The sequence below is a fragment of the Nematolebias whitei genome, chromosome 13, assembly GCF_014905685.2.
Source record: "Nematolebias whitei isolate Nwh7 chromosome 13, NemWhi1, whole genome shotgun sequence".
Lineage (NCBI taxonomy): Eukaryota > Metazoa > Chordata > Actinopteri > Cyprinodontiformes > Rivulidae > Nematolebias > Nematolebias whitei.
Window position 1 is genome coordinate 10358884 of NC_056510.1, and position 14076 is coordinate 10372959.

The window sequence follows — 14076 nt, forward strand, 5'->3', positions numbered from 1 at the left end:
TTTTATTTCACTCTAGATGACCTTTAATGTAGTTTTCGCTCGCCCCTAGTGAGTGGGGTCCTTCATGATGCATGTGGCCCTCTTCCTTCATCTTTAGGTGTAGATGTCTGTGATGGTGGGGAGATTGACTCCAACATACTTCTGTGCAGCCTTCACCACTCTCTGCAAAGCTTTCCTTTCTGCAGCTGTGCAGCCTCCATGCCACACGTTGATGCTGGAGCACAGGATGCTCTCCACTGCACACCTGTAACCACTACTAATGTAAAATAATACAGTATATTAAACTTTTTGCCTTTGCTCAAATAAATAATAATAATCTATGGATGTACTCTACTATTAACTTTTGGTGTCGACCCAATTTAAGATGGCCGCAAAACCAACTCACTTTAGAAAACACAACAATGAGCATATTGCTCGACCAGTTTAGCAGTTATTTAACTAAAAATTGGACTAAATAGTTAACCTCATTCTCAATTGGTCCTCTGAACTCTAGAACTCTCTAACACTTGAACTCCTTTAAAGCCCCTTTTTTCCAGTGTTCAACCAGAATATCTGCAATTCCATCATTTATCAACGTGAGATGATCTTCATCTATTGCTCTGGTGTGTAATATGCATTTTTTTTTAACGTGTACATTATTAATATTCTGTGAAATTGTGGATTACCAACAATCCCAGACTGAAACTGAAGCTCTCCAGTAAACAAAGACTTCTCCAAAAACAAATAAGAAGCATAGGGAAGTTCAAACTTTCCAGTACAACAAAGGAGCACAACTTTAACCCCCCCATCCCCCAGTTCTGATTCCTCCAAGCTGCCCCCGCCTCTCATTCTGTCATTGGGTGTTTGGCCTGGTGCCAGACGGACGGGACTGTGTTTAATGTATAAATCAACATGTAAGTTGTAAAAGAGCCGCCAAAGGAAACACGACCCCTGCTGTAACGTTGGAACAAAAGAAACAAGCCGTCGATTTTACTCCTCGCTGGTGGGATGTACGGGCTCCCCGCTTGGCTGCAGGCTGCCGAGTCCCAGCCGGGGAGCAGAAACACGGCAGCGACATCTTGACGCTGCCCAACCACTGCAGGGTTCAAATACTGAACACGCCAAAAGTTCAATCTTTCCATTCCATCATTAGATATTTAACTGACACACTGGGAACTTTTTAAATAAGTATGTGATAGTAGGTAGAAGGTGATCATTCCTTTGGGCTTTTATCTCCTGAGAAGTCCAGTGAGCGCCGCACCCTGGCACCCTCCACCATCACAGATGCAGAGAAGCCTTCTGTTACTCGTTACACTTCACAAATTTAATTTACGCACTGAATAGTTCTGCTGCGACGTGCCAGATGCAAAGATCTGGAGAAACATAAAAGCTGCTGGGGCAGCTGTGTTTACACTGCCAAAGCTGAAATTTTAAACCATCACACTCCTTTCCATAGTAGAAATTAGCTAACCTGCACCCTAAACATTTTACTGCTCGAAGCATACCCATTTCCTACTTTAGCTTTAAGATTAGCCTTGTTTTTAAAATACATTCAGTATCTACTCAGTGTATGTCACCAGCGGACAGGAAGCTTGCTTGATGTGAGTCCTGTACAAGGCAAAGACGTCCAACGTGGACATTGTCTGCAGGAAATGGGCCCCTGTTTAATGCCGTTATCAGAAGCATGTATGGAATGCAACAACACAATTATCCTTTATTATATAACTCATTTGAATAGTGCCGATAGCATCAACATGCATGCTTTCTCCCCACGCACCGCAACGATGGGACAAAGGCTTTTTGTAGGTTTGCATCTAAATTCAAACTGGACTCAGAAATATTTGGTTTCTTTAGATTTAATATTCTGTTTATAAGGGAATACGTCTGTATATGATGCAGTTCAACTGAAAATAAAACTTTCTTTGCCTAGTTTGGTGCAGGTGTGAACTCAGATACAAATAGATTGTATTAATTCAAGTAACAGATTTTTACATAATTTATAAAAAAACTTCCACCTTGTGTCACAGGAAACAGAACATTTACCAGTAACATCCTTAAATGTACTAGAAGATTGATGTTTGCAGTGAATTCAACAGTAGAACGTCTACAATCATAGTTATGAAAACGGTGGGGAAAATTGTAAAAAAAAAGTGTAATGAGTTAAAGCTAATTTAAAATGGAATGAAGTGAAGCGAGAAACTGATCTGCCACATTTTTCTTCTAAAGAAGAGAAGGAGCATCCACATCAGCACTCTGTTTAACAGCAGTCTCTGATGGTATGGGGGTGCATTAGTGCTTCTGCTATGAGCAACTTATCAGGAAAGGAACTATATTAAAGAAAAATATATACAAGTTTTAGAACATTTTCTTTTCTCATTCAGCAAACGACCCAGGACTTTTAAACACAATCCTACATCAGACAACAATGGGACAACTTTCCCATCCAAAACCTCCAGCAACTGCTTTCCTTGGCTCTTAGATCGTACAGACTGTATTTTTAAAGAAAGTAGGACACTTCACAGCAGTAAACATGGTCATGTATACGCTTTTTGAAATGTCTTGCTGTGGTCAAATTCAAAATTGCCTCTTTTTTTTAATAAAATACTATTTCTCAGTTTCAACATTTGACATGTTTACTGTGATTCACTATGAATAAAATATACATTTGAGCTTCCAACTTCTTTGGAATTAGGATTGTTCAGAGACTTCAGTTTTAAACCAATCTGAACGCCCGAGCTGACAACCGTCGTTGTAGTTGCACTGCTGGCGAGGATCATGAGCATGATCATGAGTAACTCACATGCTTCAGTTTATGTCTATTTCTCTGTCTGTGCTGTTGTTTGGGTGCTTCAGTGTGGAGTCTTTTTATGGTGTGGTTTCCCAGTTTTTCACTTGTGGCTAACCCATTCTGCTGTGCTCACCTGTCCTCTGCTTTACATAAATAGTGTCTACAGTTTGACTGCTTTGTCCAAATACAATAGCACAATACTATTGGCTGTTTGTGGTGTAGTAAAGTAATTTGGATAAAAGTAGGGTTTTTCTTGATCATGCCAGTTTTCATAGCTATCTTCATGGTTTGGGGAGTAAAACTGTTGTTTTACCCCCCAAAACTGTTGGTATTACAAGAGCTCTTTTTCAAGGGAGTCCTAGCCAAGAAGGCAACAGCACCAGTTTCAGAAATGCGTATGAAAACCACTAAAATGCTAAAAAAAAATAAGGTACATAATATAACTTATTATACATTAGTAGAATGGGGCAGCCGTGGCTGAGTGGTTGGAGCAGTCGTCCTCCAATGCAAGAGTTGGGGGTTCAATTCCACCAGCAGTCACATGCCGAAGTGTCCCTGGGCAGTGTGTGTCCTGTCGGTGTACGAATGTGATGAAGCACTGATTATTCTTTGAAAAGACATAGTAGTGCTGTATGAATGGGTAAATGAGGGCACAGATTGTAGTGTAAAATGCTTTGAGTATCTTAAGATAGAAATATGCTGTATAAGTACAGTTCATTTACCATTAAAAAACAAACACGCAAGAACAGAATATGAGCCTCAAAATTAAGGCCGTTAAAAACGTCAAACAAGTGTTCTTCCAAACCCTAAACCTTCTTTTTAAAAGCACTAATTGGAATAAACTTTTGACACTTTAATACAGTTAGCAAGTTATTCCACTCTGCATGGGCAAAAAAACATAAAAGCCTAGCTCATTAGGAGAAGCATCAAATGTCTTTCTAGCATTAGAACACTGCATCGTTTTAATTTTTGTGGCATTCAGGACAAGTCTGATTTCAAGCAGCAATGACTGCACAGTATCAAAAGCTGCCTGCAAATAGTCAAAAGATTAACAGTGATGCCATAGCTGTAAAAGACGGTATTATCGACATAAAAGGGAAATTTTGCATTTGAAATATTTTGACTCAGATTGTTAACATAAATGGTAAACAAGAGGACAGAACCTTGGGGACCCCCTAGTTAACAGATTTTCTGTTAACCCTCGTTGTTTTGTTGGACAATTATTACCTATTAAACTTACTGGAGAGCATGGAGTCATGAACACATCCTGCAAACGGATTATTCCTTCAGTAGAATCCACATCAGTCCAGTTTCCTTCGCCTCACTCTCAGTTGGTCTTCAGTTCTGTTTAGCCATCCATGATCTCTTTCTCCCTGGGTTTAAGTTCAGCACTCGTGACATTATCAACCAGTTCATGCAGAGGAAGACCAACTTCTAGTTGGTTCTTGACCTCAAGTTAACGTTGGGGATCTTCTCAAGCCACCTGAGACTGAGGATGAGGCAAAGGCATCTACTGACAAATTACTGAAACTTGATAGTGATGATGATGGTCACTCATCATGTCTCAAATCTATATAGGAGTTGTGCCTTCACATTGTTGTTGAAAATTACAATCTATATACGGTGGAACCATGCATTTGTGTCACACTGTGTGAAAATCAAAGCTTTGAAACTCCTTTTGTTGTTGTTTTTTTTAGTTCTACCATGAATCAAAACATTTTTTTCCTAGGAATGTGAATTATCATATGCATCTAAATGGCTTCAATTACTGCAGGTGGATCAGCTGTCAGTATTATGCAGTGGAAAAAGTCAAACCACTACCCAGGCCTGAGGATTCAGGGCACCAGAAGTAGAAGAAGTGATAAGGTTGGAGATATTTATAAGAGGGTTAGAGTTACTTTTAACAGACATAAATACTTGGTCCTGTCATCACCTTCAAACAAAACTCTTAAAAACAAAGTCCTCGTCGTTATCATTCAGTTGGGTTGGTGATATGCAAGATGACAGAATGCAGAAACTTCTTTGCTGCAACCTGCTGTATATTAAAGTTTAGCATATATTTATATTGTATAATCTGTTTCTACAGCAGAAGCAAACTAAAACATAATGCTATCAAGATCCTTTCCTGTTTAGAGTGAACATTCCTGTTTTCCAGATGGAGAGGCAGCTAAAAAAGTCACAAAGGGGCTTTAATAGCCCAAAGTACAAATCCTTAACTTTTTAATCTAATCAGCCAGTGACGTTCTGGTGGCAGCCATCCAGTGATGCATTGATGTCTGATGTGACCGCTTTGATAGTCACTAAAAACAATGGGTTTCAAAAATATCCCTTTGCTTTAAAGAAACAACCATTATCTTCAGAAGTCGCATAATTGGTCGAATAAGATCCGTCTGTGAGCAATCTGTGTGTCTGATTATCTCAGCATAGATGCACCTGTTCTGATAGACTTTACAATCAATCTGTTCACCACCTTTAAGTAGTTTGGGCTACCACAAAGCAAGAGAGCACAAAGACCGAGACAACATGAGTCGGAGACAAAGTTAAAGAGAGGTAATGATCAGGGTTGTGTTATACAAATTATCTCAGCCCTTAACATCTCAAACCGCCAGTATATCCATTCCTCCATTTTTTTTAATCTGCTGTTCCTGTCCTGAGAATGGGGAGCTGGTGTCCGTCTCCAGCGATCTCTGCGCATGAGGCAGGGCACATCTTGGACAGGTCCATACCAGGGCCACATAAAGACAGACAATACAACCATTCATTCTCTCACACGCAATGAGGGATGAATTAGTTACCAATTAACCTAACATGCATGGTTTTGGTCTGTGGGAGGAAACCAGTATGCCTAGCAAATGCCCCAGAAGCATAAGAAGATGCACACTTCATCCAGAAAGACCCCAGACCAAAGGGCGATCCTGCGTCCTTCTTACTGGGAGGCCCCAACTCTAACCTCTGTGCCATTGTGCCGTCCTCCAATAAATCCATTATTAGGAAATGGAAAGATTGTTTCACTACAGCAAACGTGCAAAGAGGTGGTTGTCCACCACAGTCCATGAACTTGCCAAGGGAAGCTGTCAGCTCTTCTACGGAGATGGGAGGATCTGTCCATTGGACCACCTCTGGGAGAAACTGGAGTTCATGGAAGAATGGCAGGAAAAAAACGTAACGAAACACTGATTTGAAAATGCGACTTTTTGAGAATTTTTTTTTTCCCCAAACATGGCGTTGTGGTCAGATGAGACTAAAACTGACAGATTTTACCATCGAGGACAGGACCATATCTGGTTCAAACCTACCACCTCTCGTCATGCCAAGAACACCATACACACAGTGAAGCATGGTGGAGGCAGTATCATGCTGTGGGGATGTGTTTCCATCAGTATATAATGGGAAACTCATCAGTGTTAAAGAAAGATTGACGGAGCAAAATGGAGAAATAATTTAGTAGAAAGTCAGTGTTTTGTTTTTATTTTTAATCAGGTCTGGACGGATTGGGTTTAGGTTTATTTGTCATATGCAGATTAACACAATATTAACAATGCAATGAAATGTTCAGAACCAGAAGAACAGTCTCGACTCACCAACCAACCAAACAAACAAATAAATAAATAAATACAAACAAATACTAAAGCATGCATCAATAATACAAAAACAAAGCACCAAAAGTAAAAAAACGAAATGCATCTACAGCATGTACCATGGTACTGTTAGCAGTGAGGTTCTTTTAGCAGCGTGGTCTTGTTAGCAGCACAGTCCCGTTAGCAACATGATAATAAGAATGACCACTGCAACGGACGATGACCGCCCTCCAGAACTGGGTCTGGCAGTCACAGAACATCCAATGTTTTCCTTTCGAGCCGAATGGGTCCGTAGAGGGGTCCATGCAGGCAGATGGAGGATCATGGAGACAGAGGCCATGGCAGGCCAGAGCCTGAGCCCAAGCATGGAAGACTGCCGGGAACTAAACCACGATGGCAGGATGGCAAGGCAGAGACGCACAAAACTCCAAAAGTGCTTTGCAGTCATACTCGTAGCATGGGTGTACAGTGTAGACGCAAAAAATATAAAATAAAACAACATGAACAAAAAGAGTCAAAACAGAGCTCCCGTCAGTGGTACCATACTGTGGTGCACGTGATGTCACATGTGCGCCATATGTCCATCTTCCAGCAGGACGGCAACTCTTAATAGATTACTAAAGCAACACTTAGTGCTTTAGGGAGAACCATGCCCTGGAGTGGTCCAGTCAAAGGAGGGATTGATAGTTTTGCAAGGAACTGTTTGATATATGATAGATGAAGCCTTGGTTCTAAACGTATCGTTTTTAAAGGAACAGGGTCAGTGTGGGAGGCGGCAACAAGTGCATCATCATCCAGTATACTGAACTGGGTTTCTTGGTTTGAGTTACAGAACCACACACTTCAACAGTTGAATATTTATATTTGCCAACATTTATGCACTCATGCTTGATTATTTTAACATTAAGTGGTGAATATCTTTCTGCCCGTATGCTTGAAGCTATTTTCCAAAGGCGAATGTTGAGACAAACCCAAGAGGGCGAGAATTTAATTTATGTGGTGGTCAGATGAGGAATGTACTGCTGGAACAATAAGCAGACGTGTTCTTATCCAAAGCCTTGTGTTCATGCAATTACTCAATTAGTCTCAGATAAGGACAGCAGCTGAGATGAAAGGTACCTTTAGTGGTCAGCACTTGTGATAACAGTGAGCTCTAATCTTTCAAAGCTAAAAAAAGGTACAGTGCGGTAGTAAAACAAGGATAAAGGATATAAACAATTCAAAAGCTCGCTGGAATCGTAAAGCTCTCCTGCGTTATCAGATGAGCGTGCTAAGTGGTGAAAATTAAGTTTACAGGATTTATTTTCCCTCCGAGAAGCAGGAGATGAATGATGGTTAAACAGAATGCAGACGTGCACAGGAAGGAAACATCGACGGCGACTTCCTGTTTGCTTTCATCCTCATCAAGCATCTATTTTCCTCTAGAATCCCTTCAATCGAATCTTCTTTTCAATGTCATTATCATTATTCTCTTTTTTTATCTGTTTGGATCTGCAGTCTACACTCATAAACACAGCTAGACTAATCAGATCAGCCAAGGCTCCTCACACATGCCGTTTTTCTTATAGTGGTTTTGCTACAAGTTTAGGAGATAAAAACGTCTTGAATCATTTAGAATTGGAGTTTTTGATTAAATTTGGTTTTACACTTGGTTTTCACAACCTTAGCAGAAACAAATATGGCTAATTCAGTCAGTTTTCCCAGATATTGAGCTACAATTTGGTTTGGTTGTAGTTGAGTTATCCCTAAAACATACTGTATCTCAAAAGCTAATGGATTGCATCTGTTGCATGGTATGGCACATGACTTTCTTGGTAAGGTTTGGCCAAAATGGCTTTAAATTAATCATTTCTCGACATAAAATAATGTCAGTTTAAAACTGGGCGAAATGTATTCCTTCAAAAAAAAATGCTTATTTCTTGACCACATGGGGGTGCCAAAGCAAGTGGAACTAAAATCAGAAATTTGAGTTTATATTATATTGGTGTTAAATATTGCAACAATAATACTGGTCTGCAACTAAGTTTAATGCTTGAAGTTTTATATTTATTGTATAAAAAAATCACCATGTTAATATCCATAACTGACCCATTTGTGTGTTTGTTTTCAGGTGACGTCATCTTGTGTTCCAGCCACAAACTATGAGCTGGTAAGAAAAAAAACTAAGTTTTTTACGTTATTTTATGACAACCAATCATAATGAACATTGTGGTGAGTGATTATTAGATAGCACTAACGTTGGGCTGGTTTTAACCAAACACAAGTTAGGTCAAGTAATGACATAACTGTTGTTTTCCAGAAATGTTTCTGTTATTAAAATAAAAATAGAGCTAAGAGACCAAAAACAGTCATGCACTCTGAGAAAAGTGAGCCGTAGTCTTAAGTATGAAGAGATCGAAGTACCATAAAAAAGACGCTTGCTCTGTTGCCTTTTTTGGTATTGGCGTAAGGAGCTATGTTTGACTTGGATCTGATTTGCTCACTCACAACTTCACATGTTTGTGTGTTTAAATGGGTTTTGGGTACTCGACAAACCAAACCAAATATCCCCTGCACTTTACTGCCCTCACAGAGAAAATAGCTGTTTTTATTTCATAAAAGCTGCCATAATTAATTCTGAACATGTTATTATCCTTATAGATGCTAATGCACTGGATGCTTTAGACATGAAGACATCTGTTTGAGATGTGCAGGGGCATACGTATCTTCAAACACAAAATGCAGAGTTTATACCTTCATCCAGTTTGTTGAAGCTGTAGTTTTCTTTATTTCTGTTGTAGAATTTGAGTTACTGCTAAAGATCTTTTTTTGCCAAAAGGAGTCACTCCAGAGGTGTTTGTGTCTGGATTAGAGGTGCTAACCACCTTCATAAACACGTCTGACTGCATTTGTTGAGCTGTCTGCTCTTTGAGCTGCATGTAACAGTTGAGCTGGTTTTTAGAGGCCCTAAAACTCTGTCAGATTGACAACAAGAACACGGATGCATGAAGAAAGTTGGGACATAAACTGACCTGCTGAGATGTTTCTTTCTTTAATCTCATGATTTAGTTGTTGGTGCATCATTAAGTCAGAGATGCTATTTCTTGTTGTAAAAGCACAACATGCTATATTTGTTGCTGCAGCAGGTTTTAATTACCAGTTATTATTCCAAACTCTGATCAATTGTTCCAAATGAGAAAATGGTAGGCTGCATCTTTATAATGAATCTAGTATTTGAATAATGGCATTTAGTCTCAAGCCAACTGTTAAGTTATGGAGAAGAAAAGCATCATATTTCTTCTCGTTGTTGTAAGATGTGGGCCTCTTTGGCTTCATTTTCATTTAGTTTTTAAATGTTCCTAACGAAAAAATTTTGGGGGAATCTGTTCAAGTTTTGGAAACCTGAAAGTGGATGTGGGAGTGCATCAAGGATCTGCTCTGAGCCCCTTCTTGTTTGCTCTGCTGATGGACAAAATAACAGATGAGTTCAAGCAGAAATCCCCATGGACTATGATGTTTGCAGATGACAGTGATCTGTGGTGAGAACAGGGAAAAGGTGGAAGAGAACTTGGAGAGGTTGCAGTATGCACTTGAAGAGAATCCAGGCATGTTGGAGTGGATGGAGAAAACTTTCAGGACGCATTTGCGACTTAACAGTGGCAGCAAAGGTCAAAAAAGCTTTACAAGACGGTTGTGAGATGTTGTTTGGTCAGGAGACAGTGTGATTGACAAAAATACATGATAAAGAACTGGAAGTGGCAGAAATAAGATGTTGAGGTTCTCCTTATGAGTGACAAGGATGGGTAAGATTAGGAATGAGATCATCAGAGGTACAGCGCAGGTTGAACAACTGGGAGATAAAGTTAGAGAGTCCAGACTGAGATGGTTTGGACATGTCCAGAGGAGGGACAGTGGGTACATTGGTAGAAGAATGTTAGAAATGCAGCTGCCAGTAAAAAGACGGAGATGAGTTGTATGGATGCAGTTAGAGAGGACATGGGGGTAGTTGGAGTGAAGACAGAGGGCAGAGTGAGATGGATGAGGATGACTGGCTGTGGCGACCACTGAACAGGGAAAAGCTGAAAAAAGAATAAGGAAGCCCAAATGTCCAAATAAGACAAAATAGGACATTGTTGCAAGGTGATGCAGCAGAAAAACGTGGTGCGACTGGTTTTAAATAAGTGATTCATCATTGCTATATCTGGGCCTAATGTTAAAGAGTAAGAAGAGAAAGAAATGAGTGAATGAACAACTTTATGGCTGTTTCAACATTTTATATTGGTTTTAGCTCTGATTAGGGACACAAATGGGTGACTGCAAGATAAACCTGTTTAGAGTTCCAGGAAGATTTCTTGGTGTTTGTTCTGTAGACAGATGAGTAAGTCCCCGGCTGTTTCCCTTCTCAATGTATGACAGGAACCGGGCGATGTGGTTAGTGTGTGGACGTGGATTCATGCATGATTCCTACTAACATTCCCAGCAGCTGCTCTGCGAGGTGTGCTCGCCTTCAGCTCCTTGTTTGGAGAATTCCTCCTCTTCCTGCCAGAGACCAAACATGATTAACTGTCCCATTCAGGTGGAGGCTGATTACAACACTAGCCACACATAAACTTAGTCAGGGAAAAATGTTGGCGAGAAATGCGAAGCGTTTCTCGTCTGAATCTCAGAATGCAGTCAGATTGATGAGCTACAAACTGGGCAAGATACATCTTCAGTAGCTGAACATCTTAGCTCCATCTGATTGAAATGAAAGGCAACATTTTTTACATATTTTCATAAGCTTGCCCACAAAGATGTTCAAAAACCTTCATGATATAATAAAATGCAAAGTCTCTTGTCAATTGTTTTTCCCTGAAAACTTGGTATTTAGTGAAACGTCTTACAATCATCTTCAGCTGGTGGAGGAAGTATGCCAAACTGACACAAAACTGTAGAAGTTCAAACATTTCAAAACATAAAGAGCTCAACCTCAGTAATACATGCAGACGTTCGCTCACCCACAAATGATTTTAGGCATCCAGGTTAATATGAGTCTGTTTTGTTGAGGAAGCACAAGTTCCCATTGAATAGATTTTCATGAGATTTCCACTTGTCTCCATTACTGGTTTTGCATGTTGATCATATTGTTTTGCACGGACCAAGTTTTTTCTTGAAGCTGCATTAGAAGATATGAATGTCCACATTGACAATTAAAAATGCAGATAGCCAAAGAGTCTCCAAAAACATCACTGAATGTTTGGATCGAACAGCTGCTTGTCTTAATTCTGAAGCTTTTAGTGAGTTAACAGTCAAAATAAGCAGGTTTTGTTCTACTGAAGCAATATTTGACATATTAAAGCAACCAAGCATTGTTAATTAAATCCAGGTTGCACAGTTAGCTTAAAATGAATATTTTACTGACAAATTTATTCACTACTAAAGAGTGAGGTTAGTTGGTTGTCCTTTATCAGAACTAATGGACTCTGCTGTGAAGCATTCCTCGGATGTTCCCTCATGTCAAGCAGCCAGTTCAGCCAGGAATAAGTATTCTCAGGGTTTAGACGGAGGTAGAGAGATGTGAGGGGGGTCCCCCCCACCCCAATACACACACACACACACACACACACATAATGAATCAACTCTTTCTGTAACCCAAAAACCACCAACACGTACGTCATCTCCCCTCTGGTGTAGTGAGGTGGTACAGGGGGTCCAGGACATTGCTGAGTAATGAGTAACAGCAGGGCATAGATTGTGCAGATGGGGTCCAATCAGAGCTGAGTTCAGAACCACAGGTTGTTTTTTGGGTTTTTTTACTGATTGGGACCTGAATCTGCAGCACCATCAGACACTTGGTGGTGTTTGTCTGTATGATCTCACCTCTCCGAAAGTAGGAACTACATTAGAAACAAATATGTTCAATAAACATACACGAAATAAAAATAATGAAAATCAGAGTCAGCTGTGATTTGGAGACTGTTCCATGTTCTGCAACCATCCAGCAAAAAGTACAGATTATTTTTCTGAAGATGTTTATTCAGCTCTTATTTTCTAAAATAAATAAATAAAAAAGTAAGTTAAAAAAAATCCAAGACACAATGTTGTACAATACTTTTTTTTTTTTTTTTGTAGCTCTCGTTTATTTTTGTGTTTTTCCACGAGTCGGATCCCGACGCGACCTGTCAATCAATCCAGTAGGCGTGTCAGCAAATGACCAAGCTAAATGCATCGTAATATTATCCGAACTCTGACACGATAAAGCAGAGTTTATCGCATTTTAACTGTAGTAAAATAAAGAATGTTGAGCATCTTAAGTTATACTTTGGTATTTGTTTTACAAATAAGGAGACAGATAATCTGTTAGCACATCAGCATCAGATTATTATCAGTATCAGGACTTTGCACCTGCTTACAGTAAGGTGGTACGCTCTGATGGGCTGCAGCAGCTCTCTGCAGGTAACGAGCATTTAGCTTTGAATCGGTCATTTACTGACACGCTTAGAGGATTGATTGACAGGTCACGTGGTGGATCCGACTCGTGGAAAAAATAATAATAATAAACAAGAGATGCAAAAAAAAAAGTCTCGTACGACTTTATTCTCGTAATTTTATGGGTTTAAAAAAAAAAATCTTAGCATGACCCTAAAGCGCCATCGTCGTACATTAGTATATAGTTCTCACAGCGTTTTGGATTGTTGTGTGAAGGAAGATATTTCTTGAAACTGCGTTTGTTTTTGTGAAAACAAGTTAATCAAACTCATATTAGTTTATTTTTGACCCGCTCATAATATTCTGTAACATCAGTCAGCTGTTTGCGTCCGTAGCTCTTCTTCATCTGTAGCTTTTGCATATGGCATTTCAGAGGGAGTGGGGGTCACGCTAATCCAAGCTGTTTTGCTTTTTCTCCACCCCACCCCCAATGGATCGGGTGCTCTCAGCGTACCAAGAATCCCTCAGGACCGGCAGTATGAAGGAGTGCTCGTTCCTTTCTGTGGGAAAAACTTTCAAGCAGGCGGTGAACCTTAACCACTACTGACATATCAGAGTTTCTCACCCAGTCCGGTCCCACTGATACGGACCCGGCTGCTCGCTCCGTTACATAACTAACATGTGAGGGGACGCTGGACCCCTCCGTCTGTTCGACTTCAACATTTCTTATTTTTTTAATAAACAATCACTTTATCAAAGATTTGAATGTAGACTGAAATAACATGTTATTTTGTTGTGGATGAAACCATTTCTAGAAACACTGCTGTTTACAAGAACAAACACTGGTTTGGAATTACAGTAGTCCATCGTTTATCACGGGGGTTTATGTTCCACATAAGCGAAAAACCGCAAAGTAGCAAGGGACTACTGTACAGTGTTCCAGTTTTCCTTTTTTTTGTTCTCAGTCCAGATAAGACACTTCTGACGTTGCCTCAGGTTCAGGAGTGGCTGGACTTGAGGAATGCAACATCTGTAGCCCATGTCTAGGATTCGTCTGTGCACAGTGTGCACGAGTTTCCAATATGGAACTTTATCACAATATTCTCATTTTCTGAGACACTGAGTTCTGGGTTTTCATGATCTGAAACCCAGAATCATCAAAATGACAAGAAATAAAGGCTTGCAATATTTCACTCTATTTGTAATGAATCTATAAAATTTTATTAACTTCTATTTAACCAGGCTAATCCCATTGAGATCATAGAATAAATGAGTTTCACTCTTTGCAAAATGTGTGTGTGTGTGTGGGGGGGGGGGGGGGGGGTTCTTAAGGAGATCTACAGA

General features: G+C 39.9%; 1 protein-coding gene across 1 annotated transcript in view; it reads left to right on the plus strand.

The window, feature by feature from the left end:
- The window catches only part of tns1b (tensin 1b), a 201610-nt gene that overhangs the window by 111890 nt on the left and 75644 nt on the right, over positions 1-14076 (plus strand). Inside the window, exon 4 of the mRNA XM_037686852.1 lies at positions 8456-8494. Within this exon, the coding sequence (XP_037542780.1) occupies positions 8456-8494 (39 nt within the window). The remainder of the gene's footprint in view (positions 1-8455; positions 8495-14076) is intronic.